Source organism: Myotis nattereri (genome assembly GCF_964212035.1).
Source record: "Myotis nattereri genome assembly, chromosome: 15".
In the NCBI taxonomy this organism is placed as follows: Eukaryota; Metazoa; Chordata; class Mammalia; order Chiroptera; family Vespertilionidae; genus Myotis; species Myotis nattereri.
Window position 1 is genome coordinate 46,561,475 of NC_138090.1, and position 24,610 is coordinate 46,586,084.

The 24,610-nt window shown below is 52.0% G+C and overlaps 1 protein-coding gene across 4 annotated transcripts; it reads left to right on the forward strand.

Annotated features, from left to right (window-relative positions):
* Positions 1–1,149: 1,149 nt before the first annotated feature.
* Positions 1,150–24,610, forward strand: CCDC61 (coiled-coil domain containing 61). 4 transcript variants are annotated; one of them, XM_081108177.1, is made up of 14 exons: positions 1,150–1,175; positions 8,530–8,688; positions 8,934–9,016; positions 11,790–11,947; positions 13,266–13,427; positions 20,521–20,731; positions 20,943–21,025; positions 22,245–22,405; positions 22,523–22,598; positions 22,904–23,043; positions 23,129–23,207; positions 23,357–23,414; positions 24,081–24,159; positions 24,295–24,610. In XM_081108177.1, exons 2-14 carry the CDS (start codon positions 8,541–8,543, stop codon positions 24,390–24,392), a joined length of 1,536 nt encoding a protein of 511 aa, XP_080964303.1. In that variant the 5' UTR covers positions 1,150–1,175; positions 8,530–8,540; the 3' UTR covers positions 24,393–24,610. The 4 variants fall into 4 exon arrangements, with proteins under 4 accessions (XP_080964303.1, XP_080964304.1, XP_080964306.1 ...); XM_081108180.1 differs by lacking the exon at positions 1,150–1,175 and adding an exon at positions 1,234–1,253; XM_081108178.1 differs by lacking the exon at positions 13,266–13,427 and having other exon boundaries at positions 1,152–1,175.

Genomic DNA, 24,610 nt, shown 5'->3' on the forward strand with positions numbered 1-24,610 from the left:
TCCTCTCTGAAATCCATAAACATATATTTAAAAAAATTCTAATGACTAAAAAAAGTTCCATCAAATATGCTAGAGGAAGGAAAATGTACTTTTCTCGCTGGAGATAAGGATATTGTGAAACAAGTACATGAAGCCAAAAAAGTAGGAAACATATCACAGAGGTGTGTCAGGCAGTAAATTAATAAAAAACATTACGCTATCATCTTTTGGGATTTAGCAATGTTTGCGGTATTTGTCAGCTTAAAAAAAAAGGATTCTAGAGAGAGGAAAAGGGAGAGAGAGAAAGAAAGAGAGAGAGAGAGAGAGAGAGAGGGAGAGAGACATGTGAGATAGAAACATCAACCGGTTGCCTCCCCTATGCTCCCGACCAGGGCCACCTTTCCGTGTACCGGATCACGCTCCAACCACCTGAGCCATATCAGCCAGGGCAGCTCTTTTAAATATGCAATTTGTTATTATTTCACGTTCGAAGTAAATTTGCATGTTCACACACATGCTGTGTTTGTGATTTTTGTGTTCCTTAAAGAACAATCCCTCCCCTGCTCCTTCACCGCATTCTATAAGCTGTGTCCGCCCGTTGATGCCTCATTGGCTTGAAACAGGTGTTCTCCAGCTGTGAGGTCCCCAGCCAGCGGCTGCACTCCTTTGAGCCTGTTCCTTTAGTGGCAAAATGGGGATTACAATAGCGCCTCCATTGCAGGGTTGCTAGCTTTAAATAAGCCAAGGCCCACTAAGTACTTAGTGCAGGCTTGGGACGCCCTGAGCGATGACAAATCTCAACCAGTCTTTCTTATGCTAAGAGCCCTTTCCGCAGCTTTCAGACTACCGCCAAGATCTCCCCTTGCGCATGCGCGTCCGCCTCCCCCGCCACCCGGGCCCGCGGCTCCCCGGCCTTTTATCCCAGTGGGCGCGGCCTACTCTCTCGCAGGGGGTGATGGGCGGGGTCAAGGGACTCCTTCCGGGATTTCCCTCTCAAAATAACAAAACCTCTTTGTATGACGGGCAGGAAGGATTAGCCAGTGGAGATCGGAAAGGAGACCAACAAGCCCACCCTCTTCCGAGTTGGCCAATTGCAAGCGTTGGGGGGGCGGGTTCTTCTCTGGGGCGGGACAGAGTGACGGACGTCTGCTTGACTAATGGGGACTTGGCTGTGAGGAAGCCAGAGCCAATCAGAGGTGAGAAAGCCTGATCCCGGGGCGGGGCTGGAGCTTCGGCGGTTGAACCGCTCGCGCCGAGGGGTGGCGGCGGAGAAGGTGAGCGGCGCGGAGAGCGGCGGGTGCGCGGGCCGGGTTGGCGATCCTGGGGGGAGGGGGTGCTCTTGGGGAGAGTGGGCTGCGGCAGGCAGCTGACCCCGCTGTGTGGGAATCGGGAGGGGGGTGCCCTTTAACTCGGGTGGGCGCTCTAATGAGGGCGCTGAGGCGGAGGGCAGCTTGTGAGTCGGAGGATGTTTTGTGTTTCGCGGGAGGATCTTTAATGGGGAGCGTGTGTAAAGCAGGAGGCAGCAGATGGTAAACTATGGAAATGCCCTGGTAATACAGCCTTGCGATCTCCTGGGCGGTTTTAAGGCAGAGGGTTATTATTGCACAGCTATGGGGCGGCGGAGGCCCCTGCGATGAGGTACAGGCTTTGATTGGGGTGCAGGGCATATGCAATATTGAGGGGAGCGGGAGCGAGGCCTCCGGAGACCAGGGTGTGCTGTAACGAGGGGGAGGCACAGCCTTTCCTGAGGACTGAGCATGTGCAAGGCGCCTATCGAGTGTGTCATGCGAATTAACTCCTTAAACTTTCTAACAACCCTGCTGAGGTTAGGGCTTTGGCTTTGGGTTGCTTGAGCTTGAATCCTGGCTTTGCCACTGGCCCTGCCCTTGAACCATAGAGTGATTCACCCCGTTGTGCCCCAGCTCCATCATGGGTAGAATGACCTCTGCTCTGACTGTACCTGGCCTCACGCAGCTTTTGGGGTTCAGACAGTCTTTATGGGGACACTGGGGGCCTGGTGCACAAAATTTGTGCATGGGTAGGGTTCCTATGCCTGGCTGGTGATCAGGGCTGATCTGCAGGGCCACCGGTGGAGTGATGGGTGCTCCTCCCCTGGGCACCCGCCTTGGCTGGCATGGGAGCTGGGGGCAGCTCCTGCATTGAGCACCTGCCCCCTGGTGGTCAATGCACATCATAGCGACCTATTGTTCCACAGGTTGTTCAGTGGTTTGGTCTATTTGCATATTAGACTTTTGTTATATAGGATTTTATTTCCAGTCTGGCTTGTCCGCGGTGAAATCCATATCCAATGGCCGACTCTTTTCTACTTGCAAGTCCAGTTGACAAGCAGACCTGAAAGACCTGTCCCAAACCGAACTCAGGGTTTCTCCCTCTTCAACCTCCAAACCCTGTTTGCGGCATTTCCGTTTTTCCAGGAACTCGGGACAAAAACCTGGGAGTTTCGGTCACTCCGCCTTTTTCTCAAAGCGCCCACATATGCTTTGTGGGTCAGCAGATCTCATCCGCTCTACTTTCAAAACACACCCAGAACCCCGCCACCTCTCACCACCTCCCTCGCTGCCACGCTGGCCTAAGCCCTCACCTGTTCCTACTTGGTCTGTTGCAGTGAACTCACTGGGATCCCTGCCTCTGCCCTTGACCCCATGTTTGGGGGAGGGAGGGGCTGGTTAAAACAAGCCGGCCCATGTTGCTCCCCTGTTCAGATCCTCCCGAGTCTCCCACCTCCCGCAGAAGTCCTTGCCAAGCCCACAGGCCCCACCGGATGCAGCTCCCCTCCTCCCTGCCCTCAACTCCTCCTACTCCCTGTTGCTCACCCTGCCTCAGCCACCCTGGCCTCCTCATGGTCCCTCAGACATGGCAACTACAATCCCACCTGGAGAATGTGCCTGCTGTCCCCTCTGGATTGTGTTCTCCCCAGATGTCTAGCTAGATGGCTTCTCCCTCCCCTTCTTCAGGTCTCTTCAAACGTCAACTCAACGGGCCCTCGCTGACCAGCCAAGCTAAAACCATTCTGTCACTCCCTGGACCTTCACCACTTGGTTTGAGTTTTCTTTATAACATCACCACCTGACATATGTTAGTTGTTTTTTTAAAATATCCACTGGGATTCTTTTTTTTCTTTTAAGTTGTTATTTATTCCCTTTTTAAAATTGAATTTATTGAGGCAACATCTACACTAATAAAAGGATAATATGCTAATTAGACCAGGTTGACAGGACATCTTCCTGTCATCCAGTCCTCCTCCTGGACAAAGCCATGGTGGTAGGGGTCCAAGGCAGAGGCAGTTAGGAGCGATCAGGCAGGCAGGCAGAGTGGTTAGGGGTGATCAGGCAGGCAGGCAGGTGAGCGGTTAGGAGCCAGTGGTCCTGGATTGGGAGAGGGATGTCCGATTGCTGGTGCAGGGATCGGGCCTAAACCTGCAGTTGGACATCCCCCGAGGGGTCCTGGATTGGAGAGGGTGCAGGCTGGGCTGAGGAGATCCCCCTACCCCCTGCATGAATTTTGTGCACCGAGCCTCTAGTTGGTTAATAAAATTATATAGGTTTCAGATGTACAGTTCTATAATACATCATCTGTATATTGTGTTGTGCAGAATGGAACCACAACCTCCTGGTTCACAGGTCAATGCTAAACCTCTGAGCCATGCAGGCCGGGCTCCACTCATCTATTTTTGGACATGTGGGCTGTTTCCAAATCTTGGCTATAATAAATATCACTGCAATGAATAAAATGAAATACCTAGGAATAAATTTAATCAGGTGCATATATTCTTTTGAATCACTGTTTTGGGATTCTTCGGATATATTCCCAGAAGTAGAATTGCTGGGTCATAAGGCAGTTCTATTTTTAATTTTTCGAGGTAACTACATACTGCTTTCCACGGTGGCTGTACCAGTCTGCATTCCCACCAAATAGGAGGGCTCCCTTTTCTCTGCATCCTCACCAGCACTTGTTTGTTGATTTAATGGTAGCTATTCTGACAGGTAGGAGGTGATATCTCATTGTTTTAATTTGCATTTCTCTGATCATTCGTGACATTGAGCATCTTTTCATTTGTTTATTGGCCATCTGTAGGTCCTCTTTGGAGAAGTGTCTATTCAGGTCCTTTGTCCATTTTTTAATTGGATTGTTTGTTTTCTTGGAGTTGAGTTTTTTCTTTTGTTTCCCTTGCCCTCCTAGGAGATATGTCAGAAAAAATATTGCTATGAGAAATGCCTGAGATTTTACTGTCTACGTTTTCTTCTAGGAGTTTTATGGCTTTAGTCCATTTTGAGTTTATTCTTGTATGTGGTGTAAGAAGGTGGTCTAGATGAACTTTTATTGCACATATCTGTCCAGTGTTCCAAACACCATTTGTTGAGCAGACTACCTTTTCCCCATTGTATTCTTGCCTCCTTGTCAAATATTAATTGACCATAAAGGCATGGGTTGATTTCTGGGGTCTCTATTCTGTCCCATTGATCTATAAGTCTTCCTTTTTTTTTTTTTTTAATTGATTGCAGAGAGGAAGGGAGAGGGAGAGAGAGATAGAAACATCAATGATGAGAGAGAATCATTGATCGGCTGCCTCCTGCATGGCCCCTGCTGGGGATTGAGCTCACAGCCTGGGCATGTGTCCTTGACTGGAAAGGAACCCGGGACCCTTCAGTCCACAGGCTGATGCTCTTATGCACTGAGCCAAACCGGCCAGGGCTCATGTCTGTTTTTATGCCAGCGCCATGTTGTTTTGATTACTGTGGCCTTATAATATCGTTTGATATCAGGTAGTGTGAGTCCTCCAGCTTTGTTGTTCTTTCTCAAGATTGCTGTGGCTCTTCTGGGTCTTTTGTGTTCCATATACATTTTTGGAATATTTGTTCTAGTTCTGTGAAATATGCCATTGGTATCCTGATAGGAATTACGTTGAATTGATAGATTCCTTTGGGTAGTATGGCCATTTTAATGATGTTTGTTCTTCCTATCCATGAACATGGTATCTGTTTCCACTTGTATCTTTAATTTCTTTCTTCAGTGTCTTATTATTTTCCAAGTACAGATCTTTTATGTCCTTGGTTACGTTTATTCCTAGGGGTTTTATTTTATTTCTTGATGCAGTTGTAAATGGGATTGTTTTCTTTCTTTCTTTCTTTTAAAAAATATATTTTATTGATTTTTTTACAGAGAGGAAGGGAGAGGGATAGAGAGTTAGAAACATCAGTGAGAGAGAAACATCGATCAGCTGCCTCCTGCACATCTCCTACTGGGGATGTGCCCGCAACGCAGGTACATGCCCTTGACCGGAATCGAACCTGGGACCTTTCAGTCCGCAGGCCGACGCTCTATCCACTGGGCCAAACTGGTTAAGGCTGGGATTGTTTTCTTATAGTTCGTTACTGGTGTATTGTTTTCTGATAGTTTGTTACTGGTGTATAAAAATTCACTGATTTCTGGATATTTATTTTGTATCCTGCTACTCTACTGGATTCATTTATCAGCTCTGTAGTGTTTTGGTGGAATCTTCAGGGTTCTCTGTATACAGTATCATGTCATCTGCAAATGACAGTTTTCCTTCTTCCTTTCCAAGTTGGATGCCTTTTATTTCTTCTTCTTGTCTCATTGCTGTGTGTGGGCCAGAGTGGGGCTCTGGGGTGTCCACACCGAGCACATCGTTCAAGTGTTGACGTTGAGGGTTGGGAAGAGTGAGCCCTTGAAGGCTTGGCTGGGATGGGCGTCTGGAAGCTGAGAGGGGAAGAGGAGCTGGGAGAGACTTGGGGCTGGAACAAAACCAGCCACCAGATGGGCCACTGGTCACAGGGCGCGGATGGAGGATGCAGGTAGAAGCGTAGGGTCAGCGGGGGCTAGGGGGACGGAGAGGGGAGGGAGGGGCTCTGGCCAGGGAATCCCAGGCTGGGGTGGGGTATGTTCAGGGTGGGCGGGGTCTAGGGCAGGGGGACGAGGAGGGAGGGGGGACAGGTCCAGCACTGCATGGCACCCACTTTGGGGTCCAGGGGATGAGTGATACGTTGAAATGTGTAGTTGTAGGGACCTCTGAACTGCCCAGAGGATGAAAGCACAATTGCAAGAGAGAATTTTCCAGGGAAAGAGGTCTTCAGATTTTAAGAGCCCCTCCAAGACCAGAGACCCCTCTGCTAATGAAGTCAAGAGCTTGGGTCTGGCGGCTAGCCCTGGCCGGTTTGGCTCAGTGGATGGAGCGCTGGCCTGCGGACTGAAGGGTCCTAGGCTCAATTCTGGTCAAGGGCATGTACCTTGGTTGTGGGCGCATCCCCAGTAGGGGGTGTGCAGGAGGCAGCTGATCGATGTTTCTCTCTCATTGATGTTTCTAACTCTCTATCCCTCTCCCTTCCTCTCTGTAAAAAATCAATAAAATATATTAAAAAAAGAGAAAGAGCTTGGGTCTAGGGACAGGTGCCTGTGAGGACATGTGGGGCTCAGACAGTTGTCATTGGGCCTTTGAGGAAGGGGATCTGTAGATGAGAGCCTGGAAGCAATGTTCTTGGCCCCTGAAATTAATTGCAAAAGTTATGGGCCTGTTCATTTATCTGGGGGGCGGGGGCGTGGGGTGGTAGTGGGTAGCGGGGGGAGGGGTGTGTGTGTGTGTGTGTGTTCAGAGATCTCATTAGTTTCCAGGGCTGTAAAAAGTTAAAATCACTGACCTAGCGTTTCAGGGCCCATCTCTTTTCTCCCTCACAATATGACATCTCCCGATATCAGACTTTGGGAGGAGCTGCTGGGGAAAGTGGGAGGACTGAAGGAGGGGATGGGGAGCGAAGATCAGTCAGGAGGGTCTGCATGAGGGGGGTTGAGGACAGCCCTGGGTGGCCCTGTCTTTGGAGCAGCTTTGGGCCTCTGGACAGGGCCCTTTTTCCTCTCTGAGCCTCAGTTTCCCTGTCTGTACCCTGGGGAGGGAATGCACTTGCCTTGTCTCTATAGTCCCTTTCAAGCTCAGAAACAACGAAGCAATAATGATGATGATGATGACAATGCCAGTTTGTATTGAGTGTTTGTATTGAGTGTAGGCATGGCCCAGTTTCTCCAAGGATTTTACCATGATTCATTCATTTCACCCTTCACCAGTCTAAGGAGATGGGCACTGTTTTCCCGCCTAGTTGTCCTGCATGACCGTCATCTGGCGCGTTCACCCCTGCCCTCGTCACTTACCCTCTCCATCCCTCAGATTGCCCTCCTTGCTGTTCTTTTTTTTTTTTTTTTTAAATATATTTTATTGATTTTTTACAGAGAGGAAGGGAGAGAGATAGAGAGTTAGAAACATCGATGAAAGAGAAACATCGATCAGCTGCCTCCCCGCACATCTCCTACTGGGGATGTGCCCGCAACCCAGGCACACGCCCTTGACCGGAATCGAACCCGGGACCTTTCAGTCTGCAGGCCGACGCTCTATCCACTGAGCCAAACCGGTTTCGGCCCTCCTTGCTGTTCTTAGAACAAACCAGGAACTACTCACGTTGGGGCCTTTACTTGGCTGTTGCCTCGGCCTGGACACTTCCCCAGCTATTCACCTGCCCCCCCCCCCTCCCTCCAGGCCCTGCTCAGAGGGCCTTCCCTGGCCACCGGCGCCAAAGGAGCTACCCCACCCCCAGCATTCCCTTTCCTCACTACCTGACCTTTCTTTACCTCTGACTGTTGCCACCCTCCCTGACAGTAGGGCCATCATCTGATCCCGAGATCCCCAGCACCCAGGGTGGCACCTGCTTCGAAGATAAGGAATCTGGCTCCAAGCGAGGTTAAGTCACTTGCTCATGTCCCTGCACAGCTCGCCTGGAGTGAGCCCAGGCAGCCCGGGCCGCCTTTGTGAACCAGCCCCAGAGACAGGCTGAGGCGGAGGCCTGGCTCTCTCTTCCAGCTCCGACCGCGAGCTCTGCGGCTGAGAGAAGGTGCTTATGCTACAGCAGACTAACTAATAAAATCAAGTTTTAACTCACTGTACACGACTTAGTGTTTCATTGATAATATGAAGCACTGGCTGTTCTCTCCACGGGGACCTCTCCCTGGGGAGCCACATGGCCGCCCCTGCCCTCCATCAGTTCCCTGCTCAGATGTCGGCTTCTCCCGGAGCCTGCCCTCACCCCTGTTTGAAATCTCTGCCCGCCCGACCTCAATACTCTCCGTCCCCTTTCCAGCTGGAGTTTTCTCTGCAAATGTTTGCTGAATGAATGAGTGAATAATAAAAAAAATATATAATGAGCGTAAGGATTAATAAATAATCAATAGTATTAATCATGATTCTCTTGTTGGACATCATATATTCTATCAGCCAGCATGTTTTGGGCATCGTAATGTGCAGGGCACCGTGTCAGTGCTTTTATGTGTATTGGCCAATTTAATCCTCACGTCAACTCTATGAGGTTGGTGCCGTTTTATACCCATTTTCCAGATGAGGAAATGGAGGCAAAGTCTCCTTCCTAAGGTGCCACGGCTGGTAAATGGTGGAACCAGGAAATGAGTGCTGACCGTCCGGCTCCTGAGCCTGGGCTCTCAGCCCCTCTGGGTCTGTCTCCTTCCCTTCTCCAGCGACACTGGCCATGGACCAGCCGGCCGGCCTGCAGGTGGACTACGTCTTCCGGGGTGTGGAGCACGCCGTGCGGGTGGTGGTGTCGGGACAGGTGCTGGAGCTGGAGGTGGAGGACCGCATGACGGCTGACCAGTGGCGGGGCGAGTTCGATGCCAGCTGTGAGTGTGCCTGCCGGGGGTGGGCTCGCCTGTTCTTCCCGGGATCAGCTTCTCCTAGACGATGAGGCCATTGGGGTCCTGCCCCCCTGCCCCTGGGGCCTGACCAGAAGCTCTAAGGTGGGTGGGGGTGTAGGGCTCCTCCCTCAGCTGGAGGCACTGGAGTCAGGGAAAGTCAGGAAGCCTGGATGCATTGCCCTGAGATGGGCAAGTGTCAGAGCTCAGGAAGGACTTTTCTCCCCACCCAGTCATCGAAGACTTGACTCACAAGACAGGGAACTTCAAACAGTTCAGCATCTTCTGTAACATGCTGGAGTCCGCCCTCACCCAGGTAGGGACCAGGGTGGGGGCCGGGGGTAGAAGCCCATCTGATGTAAGACCTTCTCTCTTCTCTTTCATTGAGGGGGCAGGGCTATCGCTTTCTCTTCTTCTTTCCCAAATGTAAATGGATTTCTTTTTTTATTCTAATGAGAATTATTCTCATGTAGAAGATTCAGATCACAGAGAAATGTAAAGAAGAAAGAAATCACTCCTAATGCTCCTGGTAATATTTTGGTGAAAATGTGGTCATTTCTTCATTTCTCTATTCATTTGTGAATGTGTGTGTGTGTGCGTGTGTGTGCGCGCATTTACATATCTACGATTATACAGGGTGGGGCAAAAGTAGGTTTACAGTTGTGAGTACGCAAAACACAGAGTTTATTCTTGTATTATTATCTATTAATTATTGTATTATTTTTCATACGAACAACTGTAAATCTACTAGTACTTTTGCCCTCTATATAGTTAATCCTCGTCCAAGGATATTTTCCCATTGATTTTTACGGAGGGTGGGAGAGAGAGGGAAAGAGAGAGAGAAACATCAATGTGAGAGAAACACATCTATTGGTTTCCTCCTGCATGAGCCCCGAGCAGGGCCCGGGCCAGGGAGGAGCCTGCAACTGAAGTACATGCCCTTGACCGGAATTGAACCCGGGAATCTTTGGTCCTCAGGCCGACGCTCTGTCCACTGAGCCAAACCGGCTAGAGCTAGTTGATATATTTCCCAAGGTATTCTCTAACCTGCTTTTGAAAGATTCAACAATATTTCATAAAAATTTAGTTACATTAGTGAATATAGCTAATCATTCATTTAATTGAACTGCTGTTGGCATGGGGATACAACAGTGAGCAAAAAAACAAGTCCCTGTCTTCATGAAGCTGACATTCTAGTGGGAGAGACAGACAACTAAAAAATATATATAGCCCTAGCTGGTTTGGCTCTGTGGGTAGAGCATTGGCCTGCAGACTGAAGAGTCCCAGGTTCGATTCCAGTCAAGGGCACATGCCTGGGTTTCAGGCTCAATCTCCAGAAGGGGGCGTGCAGGAGGCAGCCGATCAATGATTCTCTCTCATCGATGTTTCTATCTCTCTCTTGCTCTCCCTCTTTGAAATCAATAAAAATATATTTAAAAATATATATAATGTCAAGTAGTTAAAAGTAGTACTAGAAAAAAAAGCGCTGGTTGAAACTTAGAGTGACAAGGGAATGCTATTTAGGTGTCACTTTAAAACGGCTAACAGGAAGCTGCTGGGTTCTCCCCCGTGTTCAGTATGTGGAGAAAAATCTGCTTCACGTGGATGTGTGGTTCGAAAGGGAGTCCTTTCATAGTTTTTTTCAGATAATTGTGCTTATCTTTCTTAGCCAACACATTAACACTGGGCAGGTGGTGCTTTCTTTTCTTTTATTCTTTTAAAAAAATCTTTGTTGTTGAAAGTATTCTATATGTCCCTTTTTCCCCCCATCGACCCCTGCTAGCCTGCCCCTGCCCCCCACCCCAGGCATTCACCACCCCATCCTCTGTGTCCATGGGTTATGCATATGTGCATACAAGTGCTTTGGTTAATCTCCTCCCACTCACACACCCTCCCAGCAGGTGGTGGTTTCTTAAAGGTTGGTTGCATTGTGGCATCTGAAACCTTAGCAATGAACTTTTTGTATTCTCTTACACTAAAATCTACTGGTGTATTTTGCATTTTGCCTGGACCTATTACCCATTTTGTAACATCACGTATTGGTCATTTGGAAATACTGGCTCACTGAGTTGTGCAGCTCTTCCGAATGTTGTTACATGTCCTTATACCACACTGGGAAGTCACATTGGTTACCGTCCTCACTGATCGCACCGGGAAAGTCTGTCAACAACCGCGGCTGTGCAGATACAAGGCTTCCCAAGTTCCCATTTTCGCTTTGACATTTGAATTGTATCCTTGGCAACAAGCACTGTCAGCTGTTTTCTGGACGTGACAGCCTCACTCTGTTCATTTTTGAGAAAATGCCTGCCAGACACCCAAGGCTGAGTAACCCTGGTTTTGTCTGTCAGTGGTTCTTCCAAGTAAAAATAGCGTTTCGTGAAAAAGTGGCCAGCTTCGCTCAGAACTCGATGGCGCAGTGCTTTCCTGGGACAGCTGTCGCACGGGGGGCAGCGGGCTGCGTGCTGCCCGTTTTGTCACACATGGTCGTACGACGACGCTGTGCACGTCAGGGCTGAGATGCAATAAAATTAATACAGTTTACAGCGCCATCAAGGATATTTATTCCCAGGTTTCATTTCCCGTGTTTTATCTGTCCGTCTGTCTGTCTGTTTGCTTATTTCGCCCTCCTGGCCCCCCGCTGAGACGGCATGGCATGTACGGTGACTACGAGAACATTTGACGCCACTGGCTGAATTTCTGCTAATGGGCGCCAGCATATTTACCCACCATTACTTTTGCACCATTAGTGTAACACAGCACAAGGGCAAAATGATCTTAATATTAGAATGCAAACTGTTTTGACCTCTTGACCTCCCGGAAAGCGTCTCAGGGATCTCCAGGGGTTGGCGGGCAGGACTTGGACAGCCACAGCCCCAGCCCCAAGCTGTGGACATTTAGTTCTTTCTAGTTTCTCCCTCTGACGATGTCCTGTGCCAGCACCTTGGACAGGGCCATCCTGTGCATCAGGAGCCGCGTAGGAAAGCCCCAATAGCTCCCACAGCGGGTCAGGGCGAGGCCCAGTGAGTGGGTGGGGAGCTCTGGGCATGGCCATGTTGAGTCTTGTAGCTCCTCCCACCTTCTCCCAACAGAGCAGCGAATCTGTCACCCTTGACCTGTTGACCTACACAGATCTGGAGACCCTGCGGAACCGCAAGATGGGGGGCCGCCCAGGTCCCTCGGCCGCGAGGTCGGCCCAGCTCAACTCCAAGCGCTACCTGATTCTCATTTACTCCGTGGAGTTCGACAGGTGGGACAAAGGACCGGCTTTAGGTCCAGGCTGGCTCGAGGTGGGCGGCTGGGAGAGGATGTGGTTAGGCCTCAGGAACCCCTGGTGCCCAGAGTAGGTAGCGATGCTGCTTTGAGCTTGCCTTTGGAATCTCCATGGTTGAGGTTTGTGCCATTTAGTATTGTGTCTGCCTACAGCACCAGTGCCTTAAACAAACAATAGTTATCACTTAGCAAGATGTCTAGGCAGGTGGTCGAAATCAACAATTCCATCAGGGACTTGGGCTCCTTATGGTTTTTTATTTGTTTGTTTTCTATGTCATCCTTAAAGTGTTGGCATTTTTTTTAAATCCTCACCCGAGGATATTTTTTCCATTGATATTTTCAGAGCGAGTGGAAGGGAGGGAGGAGCGGGAGAGAGAGAAACATTGATGTGAGAGAGCCACATCAATGGGTTGCCTCCTGCACTCACCCCAGACCTGGGCTGGGGATGGAACCTGCAATAGAGGAACGCATCCTTGACCGGGAATCAAACCCGTGACCCTTCGGTCCAAGGGCAGACTCTCTATCCACTGAACCAACCCGGCCAGGGCAACATGTTGGCATTTTGATTTCGTCTGTACCTCTTCATGGTCACAGAGGGGCTGCTGGACCTTCAGGCACTGCATACGTATCCAAGCAAGAGGAAGGGGGACAAGGCTGTGCTTGCTAAATGCATCTACTGTTTTTATCAGGAAAACAAAGTGCTTCCAGAAGACTCCCAACAGACTTCCTATACTATTTGGCCAGACATGGTCATGTGACCTTTCCCGTAGTATTTGGCCCTAAGTGGTCACATGAAAGGGATGCTGGGAAAATGAGTGGCTGTCTGTCTTTATAGTGGAGGCAGCAAGGGAGAAGGGAGTTGGGAATGGCAGTTGGGTAGCTGGGCACAGTGTCTACTCTGGTAATTAATAACTTCTGGATTTTCTAGTGGGAAGTTAATCTGTGAGTAGCGCTTGGTGGGGCAGCTCGTCAAGGTGCCCTACCTTTCTCCAGCCAAGGGGACCAGGCCAGGTTATCCAGAGTCGCCTACTATGGAATCTCAGCTATGATTGTGCTTGGCTGCAAGTGTCATGACCCAGGGGTTCCACAGTTGCTATATAAGAGGGTCTTGGGGCGGGGGGAGTGGGGCTGACTGGTGCAAAGGGGGCAGGGCGGTGCTGGGAGCTGTGTTTGGAATGTAGGCCTCTGGGAAGGAAGTTGTTGGAACTGTGTGTTTTTGTGCCCCAAGGCTCTCAGGGTCTGGTCGATACCCTCGGGGTTCTTGGCCTCTGAGATGCCGCGGTTCTAATCCTCAGGATTCACTACCCGCTGCCCCTCCCGTACCAGGGCAAGCCGGACCCCGTGTTCCTTCAGGGCATCATCCGCTCCCTGAAGGAGGAGCTGGGCCGCCTTCGAGGGCCGGACGGCCAGGACCCTCGGGACACCCGGGATTCTGAGCTCTGGCACCTGCGGGAGCAGTGAGTCTGGGAGGCTGGGCAGCTGGGGCTGTGGGCGGGGGCACATCCCATCATGCACTGCAGGGCCCTGTGCTCAGCACTGTTGGGAGGCAGGGGGTCCATCATTCACCAGATATTTCTTCTGAGCTCTCCTCTGGCCGCCTTGTGCTGGGGTCACAGTGGTGACGACACAATCTTGGCCCTGACCTCCTGGGACTCCCAGGCCCGTGGGGGAGACAGGTCTGTGAAGACGCAGCGTGGGCAGGGTGGGGGATCCCAGAAAGGGGCCCTGACCCGGCCTGGTCAGGGGTGGTATTCCAGGCAAAGGGAACAGCATGTGCAAAGACAGGGTGGGAGGAAGTGCTCTATTCAGTGCTTTTGTGCTGGTCCCCTGCCTGTCCCTCCTGTGAGTGCCACCACAGGGGCAGATGGGTGTTGATACATACGCCCCGGAGTGTATCCCTGCGAAGGGAGATGGTTAGGAAAGAGCCTGTGCTATGGAAGGCTGTCACAGGAACCTGACAGGGCCTTGGGGTGGGTCAGAGAAGGGGCTGGGGAAGAGCGTTCTGGGCAGAGGGAACAGCATGTGCAAAGGCCTTGTGTTAGGTGGGAATGTGGTGAGAACAGGGGACTGAAGGAGGGAAGTGAGCAAAGGCGTTGGGCATATTGAGTGCCTGCTGCGTGCTGTGGGCTGAGGGGGAGCTGAACTGGGGACTCGGTCTCTACCTGGGGGAGGCCCCACACATTGGGGGGGGGGCTAATAGTAGTAGTAGTAGTAATAATAGTAATACCAGTAGCGAATGTTTTTGAGCGTTTAACGGGTGCCAGGGACTCCGCTCAGTGCTTCATGACTCGGTCCTCACAAAGGAGGCATTGCTGCCGTCCCTCTTTCACTGAGGAGGAAACAGGCCCAGAGCGGTTAGAGGACTTGCCGCAGGTCACAGTGATCAAGATGGCCAGGCGAGGTCTTGAATCCAGGCAGCCAGCATCAAGTCCCTTTGGGTTCCCAGCCGCTGTGCACTTTTTTTTTTTTTTTGGTAATCCTCACCTGAGGACATTTTTTTCTTCCCTAGATTTTCAGAGTGAGTGGAAGGGAGCGGGAGAGACAGAGAGAAACATTCTTGTGAGACACATCCATTGGTTGCCTCCCAGACGTGTCCCCACGAACCTGCACCTGAGGTGTGTGCCCTTGACCAGAAATGAACCCTCAACCCCTCAGTCCGGGGGGTCTAACCACTGAGCCAAACCGGCGAGGGCGCCACTGTGCACTCTTGGCAGCTACTAGCCCAGGACTGGGTCCTCGGTGCCGACAGGGAGAACCAGGCCTCTCCCTCCCGGATGTGAGGGCTCAGGGCGCTGGGGAGCCCGGTGGGTCTCCGGGAGGGGCGGGCTGCGCGGGCTGGAAGCAGGAGGAGCTGCCCCCAGGCCTGGCGGGTGCCTGCGTGCGTGTTTCTCCGGATGGCCACAAGGTGGCGCCCTCGGCACTGAGATCCACGGCTTGGCAGTGGCTGCTGCTTTCCAATGCAGTTAGGGAGTTGGGAAGACTCCAAGATTTATTCGTTCATTCATCCAATATTTAACGAGTTCGTACTGTGGGTCAGACACATCACCCAGCACTATTAATGTTTCTTTGGGCCCCTAATCAGTGCCAGACCTGGTCTAAGCACTCTTCCTAGATTCTTACAACCTTATAGGTATTTTATTATTATTGTCCCACTTCACAGAGAGAAGTGAAACTGCCCAAGGTCACCAGCTTGTAATAAGTGTAGCAGAGTTGGATGTAGGCAGCCTGGCCACAGAGCCCAGGTTCCTTCCCACTGGCCAGACAGCCGGTGACTGTCCTCATGGGGGGAGGATCCAGACAGAAAACAGATGATCACACTGATAAACACCAGCGGGGAAGCCAGGAAGGAAATGTACAGAGAGCCAGGAGAGCAGGGACAGACCTAGCCCGGCTGGGGGCCGGCGGCCTCCCTGGGACGTGATGTTTGAAGGATGAGTGGAGTCCTTCCACCTGGAGAGGGAGGAGGGAGCTGTATTTGCTAAGAGAAGCTTGGCTGGAGCACCGGGAGGGGAAGGTGGGAGGGCTGGGGGAGGGGATGTCTGCTGGAAGGGGCTGCATGGGAAGCTCCTTGGAGGGTTTGGGGGAGCCACAGATTTTGAGAACCATTTTATTAGGAAACATTCCAAGCTCACACAGAAGTAGGCAGTAGTTCAATGTGCATGTACTTGTGCTGCGGCCTCAATGGTCACCACATTTTGCCCCTCTTCGTTTGGTCTATGTTCCCCCGTCTCCCCTGAGAAAAAAACTCCTCCGTAAACAGTTCAATATGTGTCTTTAACATACAGGACATTTAAAATAAAAGCAGAAGCATTGTCTCACACATGTCTTCTGTAATTGGCTTGCGTGAATTAATATCCAAATATAGGGACACATTGCAGTTGTTGATGTGTTTCTTAAATCTTTTAATTTATTATTTTCCCCTTTTTTTCATGCGACACATTAGTGGGAGAAGCCAGGGTACTTGTCCTGTAGAGTTCCCTACAGTCTGGATTTTGTTGATTTTATCTCCACAGTTAATGTATTGCTCTGTTTTTCGTATTTCTGGTGATGTGGTTATCAAACCTGTCAGCTGATCAGATTGAGGTTTTTGAAAGACAGCCTGGTGCTGCGTACCTGCCTCCTGCCAGGGCTGCTGGCACTGATGAGATCTGATGTTGAGAGCTGGGCTCCTCTCCTATGAGGTTCCCATCAGCCCCGCATCTCTTGGTGGTGTTTTTAAAAGAATATGTTTTATTGATTTTACAGAGAGTTAGTAACATCAATGATGAGAGAGAATCATGGATCAGCTGCCTCCTGCGCGCCCCCTATTGGGGATCAAGCCTGCAACCAAGATACATGCCCTTGACCAGAATCGAACCCAGGACCCTTCAGTCCATAGGCCGACGCTCTAGCCACTGAGCCAAACCGGTTAGGGCCTCTTGGTGGTTTTCATTTGCATTTCCCTAGCTACCCAGGAGGTTGAGCACTTTTTCATGTTTAGTAGCCACTTGGGTTTCCTCTGTGTGAGTTGCCTGTTCACCTATCATGTCCGTTTTTTCCTCTGGTCCTCTGTTTCTCATTGCTTTCCAGGAGTTCTTAAGATAGTCTGGACATAAGCCCTTTGTTAATTTTGTGTGTTTCAGAAACCCTCCTTCCCCTGGCCTTTTCACTGTCTTAATAATGTCTTTTGATACACAGAGGTTCTTCATTTTTATGTAAACTCATAAATTTTTCTTTGCAGTTAGTAATTTTTATGTCTTAACTTAAAATCCTTTTCTCCCAGTGGCATGAAGACATTCTCCTTCAGTGGTCGGCAAAATACCGGCTCTTCCACAAAATACCGACTTCTGTGCATGGGCCACGAAGTTTCAGTTGCACTGTATGTGCGCGCCCGCACGTGGTATTTTGTGGAAGAGCCACACTCAAGGGGCCAAAGAGCCGCATGTGGCTCGTGAGCCGCGGTTTGCCGACCACGGTCCTATGTCATCATCAGTAATTCTTTGTGTTTTGCTTTTCACACTCATGTCCACCTGGAGTCGGTGTTTGGTGAGGTGGAGGGCCTTTCCCAGTGCCATTTATTGAGAAGTGTCCTTTCCCTCCTGCTCAGCCATTGTCGCCTTTATCACAGGCCATGTTTATACATAGCGGGGTTCTGTGCTCTGCAGGCCATTGGTTCATTTGTGTGTCCTGGTTCTAGTACCATCCTGTGTTAATTACTGTAGCGTTGTAATTGGTCTGATATGGGTAGAGCAAGTTTCTCTCTTTTGTTTTTCATTTTCAAGTTATTTTTGTTGTTGTTAATCTTCACCTGAACATATTACCCGCCCCTGCCCCCCCATTGATTTTTAGAGAGAGTGGAAGGAGAGAGACACATTGATTGGTTGCCTCCCGTTCTTGCCCTGACTGGGGCTGGGGATCAAACCTGCAAGCCAGGAACATGGCCTTCACTGGAATTGAACCTGAAACCCTTTGGTTCATGGGCCAACACTCTAACCACTGAACAACACTGGCCAGGGCTCCATATATTTTTGGCAATTTGCATTTCCGTATAAATTTCAGAATCAATAGGTTTTTCAGTACAAGCACAAAAAACTTGTTGGAAATCTGATTGGCATTGCATTGAATCAATAGAACTGTTTAGGGAAAGATCTTTATAAACACTGTAGTGTGTATTTCAATCTATAAACAAGTTTCTCTCTGTTTGTCTCATTTAATGTCTCAATAATGTTGCTCCATCACACTTTAGGTGCTTTTGTTAATGGTTTCTTTACTTTAAATGTAAGTCACATTGCCTTTTGTATAATTGATATTTATATATTGATTTTATATATAGTAACCAGTCAAATGTCATATTTGTCAGTAGATTCTTTTTGATTTTCAATGTTTACAAATGAGTTTTGCTAATTCTTTCTCAATCCTTATCTTTCGTTTATATTTCTTGCCTCATTGCACTGGCAAGGTCCTCCAGCACGTTGAAAGTAGAGATAGGTGGCATCCTTGTCTTGGTATTGGTTGCAAAGGGTAAATTCAGTATTTTGCCCCAAACATAAGCATCTCTCTCTATACAGTGAGGCCTTGACTTACGAGTATAATTCATTCCGAGACCAAGCTCATTAAGGAGCTCGTTAACGCAAATTACTCTATCAACTCAATGCAAAAAATCAGCGGAAAGACAGCTGGTATCTCAAAAAACTCGTTAGTCGGGACACTCGTAAGTCAAGGCCCCACTGTATTTCAGATCTTTAATTGATTTTGATCTTCAGGCCAGGTGATAACCATTGAGTTAATATATAGTTTTAGCAGCTATTGACAATCAGTGGCTAGATGGGTTTTTCATTAGGGGTTTTAAAGAGCAATGATCTAATTCTCTAATACTTTTGTTAGTGGGGATTCATCAATAAAGAAAAGCATTCTCTCATCAACTACTTTGCTTCCCTGAGGTACATTTCCTATGGGAAAGGCATGATTAATGCTTGATTTTTATTTTACTTAATTTAACTTTTGTCAGAATAATTAGTTGGTTGCCTTACATCCTCCATGGAGATCAATGAGTTTTGTCTAGTTTTTACTATCATTATGAATGCATGAATTTAAAACGAATTGAGGCTATGTTGGTTTCCTATGGCTTTCTGACAAATGACCATAAACTGTGGTTTGAGACCACAGGAATGTATTCCGCTACAGTTGTGGAGACCAGAAGCCTGAAATCACGGTCTTTGGGATGAGATGAAGGTGTTGGCTGGGCAGAGCTCTACAGGAGAACCCAGTTCTCGCCTCTCCCAGCTGGTGGCTGCCATCTTCCTTGGGCTTGTAGCCACTTCATGCTTGTGTAGTGGCCTTGCCTTCTCCTCTTCTAATCTCCCTCCGCCTCTCTCTTATAAGGACACTTGCTGGTTATATTTAGGGCCACTTCTCTCTTATAAGGACACTTGTTGATTATATTTAGGGCCACTTTATACTCTCATGTTAAGGTCCTTGATTTTATGCTTAGAGAGGAGAAGGGAGAGAGAGAGAGAGACATCAATTGGTTGCCTTCCGTGTGCTCCCCGCCTGGGGATTGAACACAAAACCCAGGCACATGCCCTGCCCGGGAATGGAACTGGCGACCTTTTGGTGCCCAGGATGATGCCCCACCCAGCTGAGACACTCTGGCCGGGCAAGGTGCTTGATTTTATTGGACCCAACATAAGGTGACATGCACAGGGCCTAGGGGTCTGGCATGCGTGTATTTTGGGAGGCTGTTTTCTGGCCTGTCAAGATGTCTTGGACTTTCTTGTGCCTTTCCAGCCTCAGAACTGGTTTAAGTAATTTTCCCAAGGAGCTGTGGTTTCTTTGAGTGGGAAATTCTTTTTAGAGATCACAGTCTGGTTATGAGGGGTGCTAATTGCCATTGGGTTGACATTACTTTTAGGCCTTGTTAGTGGGAAGAGCCTGAAAGGAGATACATTTTTAGAAAGAGGAAAATGATGTCCATGTTCACCTCTTCGATGTATACGCCTTTCCTCATAGTGAAAATCTTAATTTCTAGTTATAGTAACATAATTATTTTCTTTATCCTAATGACACCAATATAATTACTAATAAGAAGAGTACTGAATGAAATTTAAGATTTCTTTACAGTGTTTTCCTTAGACTTATTTCCTACTTGCTAAAATAAAGTATGTGTGTGTGTGTTTTGTCACTTGACATAATTCTCCAATATGCCACTAACTCTGATATACAGTTAGATCTGTTTGAGCCAGTTTCTTTGAAAATTTTAGTGATTGCTTTTATTAACATTTATTTACACAAAATATTTTCATAGTTCCAAATTCAAAACTAACAAGGAGGGTACATTCAGAGGTCCAGCTTCTATCCCTGTTGCCACCTCTGCTCCTCCCTTTTTAAAGTTTTTGATTTATTCTTATATATTTTTGAAAATATGAACATTATAATTTATTATTTCCCTTTTTCTTTTACACAGAGACATACTAAACATTTTTTCTGTATTGTTTCCAAACTTAGACCCTGACAGGATATGGAGATCTTCCTTTTCCTTCTTAGGGGTGTGTGGTGCACATTTAGTGGGCGTGCCATAGACATCCAGCTAGTTCCCTGCTGATGACATTTGGGTTATTTCCACTCTCTTGTATTACAAAACGTGCTGCGAGTAGTAGCCTGTGTGTACATCTATTTCTCAGAGGAGGACTTGGAGCGCGGTAGTGCCTGATGGTATTTGCATTTTAGAAAGTCCTCTGGTGAGTGAGCAGTGAGACCGGCCAAGGGCCAAGGGAGGCTGGGACCCCGGGGTTAGGCTTTGGGGGTGCGGAGAAGGGCGGATCGGTGGTCTGTTTGGGAAGTAGAACTCAACCAGCCGTGTCCCCCGGTGGGCGGGATGGGCTCAGGGGGCCAGTCCTTGTCCCGTGGGGCAAATGGAGGAGGGGGCGAGGGCACCACGGGGCCGCTGGGGCGGCGGGTTCCCATTTGCGGGGAAGGTGAAACGGTGGTGCGTGCCCACCCCGGCAGGAATGGGGAGGAGGCACGTGCCCCTCGGCTCCCCGCAGCTCCGCTCGCTCTCTCCCCTCCACCCAGGGCGTCGCGCTTAGCTTCCGAGAAGCGGGAGCTGGAGGCGCAGCTGGGCCGAGCGCGCGAGGAGGCGCTGGCCGGGCGGGCGGCGCGCCAGGAGGCCGAGGCGCTGCGCGGGCGGGTGCGCGGCCTGGAGGCGGAGCTGCGGCGGGAGCGGGAGCGCGGGCCCCGCGGGTCGGGCCGCCGCGGCCAGGACTGCCGCCGCCTGGCCAAGGAGGTGAGGGGGCCGGGGGGCGGGCCACCATCTGGCCAAGGAGGTGAGGGGGGCCGGGGGGCGGGCCACCGCCTGGCCGAGGAGGTGAGGGGGCCGGGGGGCGGGGGCGGCCGCCTGGCCAAGGAGGTGAGGGGCGCCGGGGGGGGGGGGGGGCGGCCGGGAGCGCCGACCCGGGCCTCGGACTGGACTCTGCGCTCCTGTCCCCTCCCTGCAGCTCGAGGAGGTGAAGGCGTCTGAGCGGAGCCTGCGCGTCCGGCTGAAGACGCTGAACAGCGAGCTGGCCGCCTACCGGAGGGGGTGAGGGGCTGGACCGGGTCGGGTCGGGGAGGGGGTGGTCTCGGAGCGAGGTCCCGGCCTGCAGGGGGACTGGGGCGGAGCCGGCGGGGCGGGGGTTGGATAGAGGGGCAGGATGGAGGGGCTGGATGGAGGGGTAGGATGGAGAGGTTGGATGGAGGGGCTGGATGGAGAGGTAGGATGGAGGGGCTGGATGGAGAGGTAGGATGGAGCGGTTGGATGGAGAGGCTGGATGGAGGGGTAGGATGGAGAGGTAGGATGGAGGGGCTGGATGGAGAGGTAGGATGGAGGGTTAGGATGGAGGGGCTGGATGGAGAGGTAGGATGGAGGGGTTGGATGGAGAGGCTGGATGGAGGGGTAGGATGGAGAGGTTGGATGGAGGGGCTGGATGGAGGGGTAGGATGGAGAGGTTGGATGGAGGGGCTGGATGGAGAGGTAGGATGGAGGGGTTGGATGGAGAGGCTGGATGGAGGGGTAGGATGGAGAGGTTGGATGGAGGGGCTGGATGGAGAGGTAGGATGGAGGGTTAGGATGGAGGGGTTGGATGGAGAGGCTGGATGGAGGGGGGTAGGAGGGAGGGGCTGGATGGAGAGGCTGGAGGGAGGGGTTGGATGGAGAGGCTGGGTGGAGGGGGGTAGGAGGGAGGGGCTGGATGGAGGGGCTGGATGGAGGGGTAGGAGGGCTACTGGGTTGCATGTGGCATACAGGACTCCAGTAGCTGGAAAAGGTGGGTGGGGTGTGAGATGGGCAGGGCTGGAGGTGGGGCTGCTGAAAGAAACCAGGGGAAGGGGCGGGGCCTGAGGATGGGGCGTTGCCCTGCAGGTGGGAATCTGGTGATTTCTGCAGGTTTTTATTGGGGGAGGGGGGAGATAATTAGGGAGGGAAAACCAGGAGCTGTGGGAGGCTCAGGAAGGAGGGTCAGGTGAAGGGGGGTCATTAGGCTGCAGGGAAGTGACACGTGGTGTTTTGGAAGGGGCAGTGCGGCTCCGAGAGGGGCAGTGCGGCTCGGAGAGGGGCAGCGCCTGGGAGAAGGTCCTGTGGGGTCGTGTACATACGCGAGGGCAGGAATGTCTGGAATTGATGGGCCTGAAGGTTCGCAGGTGGGGAAGCCGGGAAGAGGCCTGGGCAGGAGTGGCCGTGGCCTGTGGGGAAGCCGGGGAGAGGCCTGGGCAGGAGTGGGCATGGCCGGTGGGGAAGTGGCCGCGGGGTCCTGTGTTCCCAGGAGACGGGCTTCGCCGGTGGTGCCCCGGGCAGACCGGGCGTCGTCGTCCAGGGAGCGGTCCAGTTCGCGTGGCCGCGGCGCCGCCCGCTCTTGCTCCCGGGAGAGTGGCCGCGGGGGCCGGGGCCGAGGCCGCCCTGCCCGCACCTCGCCCTCGCCCTCAGGTCTGTGCCAGCCCCGCCCTGCCGGGGGAGGAGGTGGGATGGCCGAGAGCGGGGGAGGCAGGACCCGGTGACGATCTGGTGGCGCCAGCCTCCTCTCTCCACACCTCCGCCTCCTAGGTGGTCGCTTGCCCCGTTTTGACCCCACAGCCTTCGTGAAAGCCAAGGAGCAGAAGCTGCGGGAGATCAAGATGAAGTGAGCATCCTTCCCCCTCACCGCCCCATCTCTCCCTGGACCTGCTCCTCCGGTCTGTCCCGTCTGTCTCCCACCTGTCTCCCACCTGTCTCCCACCTGTCACCCACCTGTCTCCCACCTGTCACCCACCTGTCACCCACCTGTCTCCCACCTGTCTCCCACCTGTCACCCACCTGTCACCCGCTCCGTCTCCCCTGGCCCCGGGACCTCAGGCGGTCACCTGCCTGGCCGTGGCCCCCGGGGCGCAGCGACGCCCTCCCCCCGTGGGTGGGCGCACAGGCCTGCTTCTGCTTGCGGTTCCCCAGGCAGCAGCAGCGGAACCGACTGGGCAGCGGAGGAAGCGGGGACGGGCCGTCCATCTCCTGGGCTCGCCAGGCTCGCCCCCCTGCTGCCGGGACCGGCCGAGGGGACGCGGCTAACCGCTCCCGGAACCGCAGCTCCTCCGGTAACCGGGCTGGACGGGCCGCCGGGCCAGCAGGTGGGCGGGGCGGGAGGGGGCGCTGGAGGCTCACCGTGTCCTCTCCCCCTAGTGGACAGTTTCCGCAGCCGCTGCTCGTCCGCCAGCTCCTGCAGCGAGTTCGAGGATTTCTCCGAATCCCTCTCTAGAGGGTAAAACTTGGGCCGGGGGGAAGGACTGCCTCCTGGGGGAGAAGGGGAACAGTCTTGCTGGGAAATGGAGCGATGGGGCTTTAAACCGAGGGGAGGGGGAGGGGGGAGAGGCCGAAGACCCTCCCATCGGCCCCCATTCTCCCCTCTAGCATTCGCCGCCACCGTGGGAAGCCGCCCAGCTCCACAACCTTGAGTGGGTCCACCACGGTGAGTGGCTTTCCTCAGGCCCCAGGGAAGGAAGGGCAGCAGGAAGCCACCAGAGCCCATGTTCCCTTCTCCCCGCGTCCAGGGTGGGGATCTGGCGCCTCTGAAGTCTCCGGACACAGTGCTTTGAGACCACTGGGTTGGAGGGAGGATGGGTGGCGAGGGGCAGAGGACACTGTTAAGCGCCAGCTCTGGCCACAAATCGCCCCCACGACCTGTGTGACTCCAAGATAGGTCCTCCGTCCCTGTGCCTGTTTCCTTTTTTAAAGTGTATTTTTATTGATTTCAGAGAGGAAGGGAGAGGGTGAGAGAGAAACATCAGGGATGAGAGCGAGTCAGTGATCAGCTGCCTCCTGCACGCCCCCGACTGGGGATCCCGGCTGAAACCCGGGCCTGTGCCCTGACCAGAATCCGTGGGGACCTCCTGGTTCATAGGTCCACGCTCACCCGCTCCACCACCAGCCACACCAGCCCGGCCTGTTCCTTATCAGTTACGCGGGGATGGTAATAGTACTCACTTCAGAGGATTTTGGTGAAGATACAAAGTTATAGGTGCCTAATAGGTGTCAGCTCTTATTTTTCCTGAGGTCCTTAGGTTCAGAATTTCTGGTGGGATTTGGGGGGCAGGGGTAGAGGGAGAATACGTGACTCCTTTCGTGCCGCCCCCAGTTGCAGAAGTTCACCCCCATGGAACGTGGCCGTCGACCGAAGCATCTGGCCAGTTCTGGGGGCTGGGTCCCCATCAAAGGTGAGCCTGGGACTCCACATCTCCCCCTCACATGCCCAGAGTCTGCTGGGGTGGTACTGAGGGCATTTATTGGGCCCCTGAGCTCCCTGTGGCTTCAGCCCCTACAGTCCCCCAAACCTACGTCTGCTCTCACAGAGTACAGCTCTGACTACCAGGCAACCGACATAGCAGAAATAGACGCCCGTTTGAAGGCCTTGCAGGAATACATGAACAGACTGGACACACGGTCATGACCTTGAGAAGGAGCACTGCCCCTCCATCCCTTACCCACCAATGGGTTGGTATGGGGGGCGGGGCTGGTGTGTCCTTCCAGCCCCGCCCAGGCCCCGCCCCTCCTGGTGTTCTTGGGGTCTCAGGTGTGTGAGGCCCGGACCCCTCTCACTCTCCCAGGCATTGCATGCTGGGAGGGAGGATCTGTGTATTTTGTAAATAAACATATTTACCCTTGGGA

What these genes read in the sequence shown, in the direction of transcription:
- CCDC61 (XM_081108177.1), top strand. Translation starts at nt 8,541, where the DNA reads ATGGACCAGCCGGCCGGCCTGCAGGTGGACTACGTCTTCCGGGGTGTG. An exon ending in CACCTCGCCCTCGCCCTCAG is followed by an intron (nt 22,406 to 22,522) that starts GTCTGTGCCAGC and finishes TCCGCCTCCTAG; the next exon opens with GTGGTCGCTTGCCCCGTTTT. An exon ending in TCCGAATCCCTCTCTAGAGG is followed by an intron (nt 23,208 to 23,356) that starts GTAAAACTTGGG and finishes TCTCCCCTCTAG; the next exon opens with CATTCGCCGCCACCGTGGGA.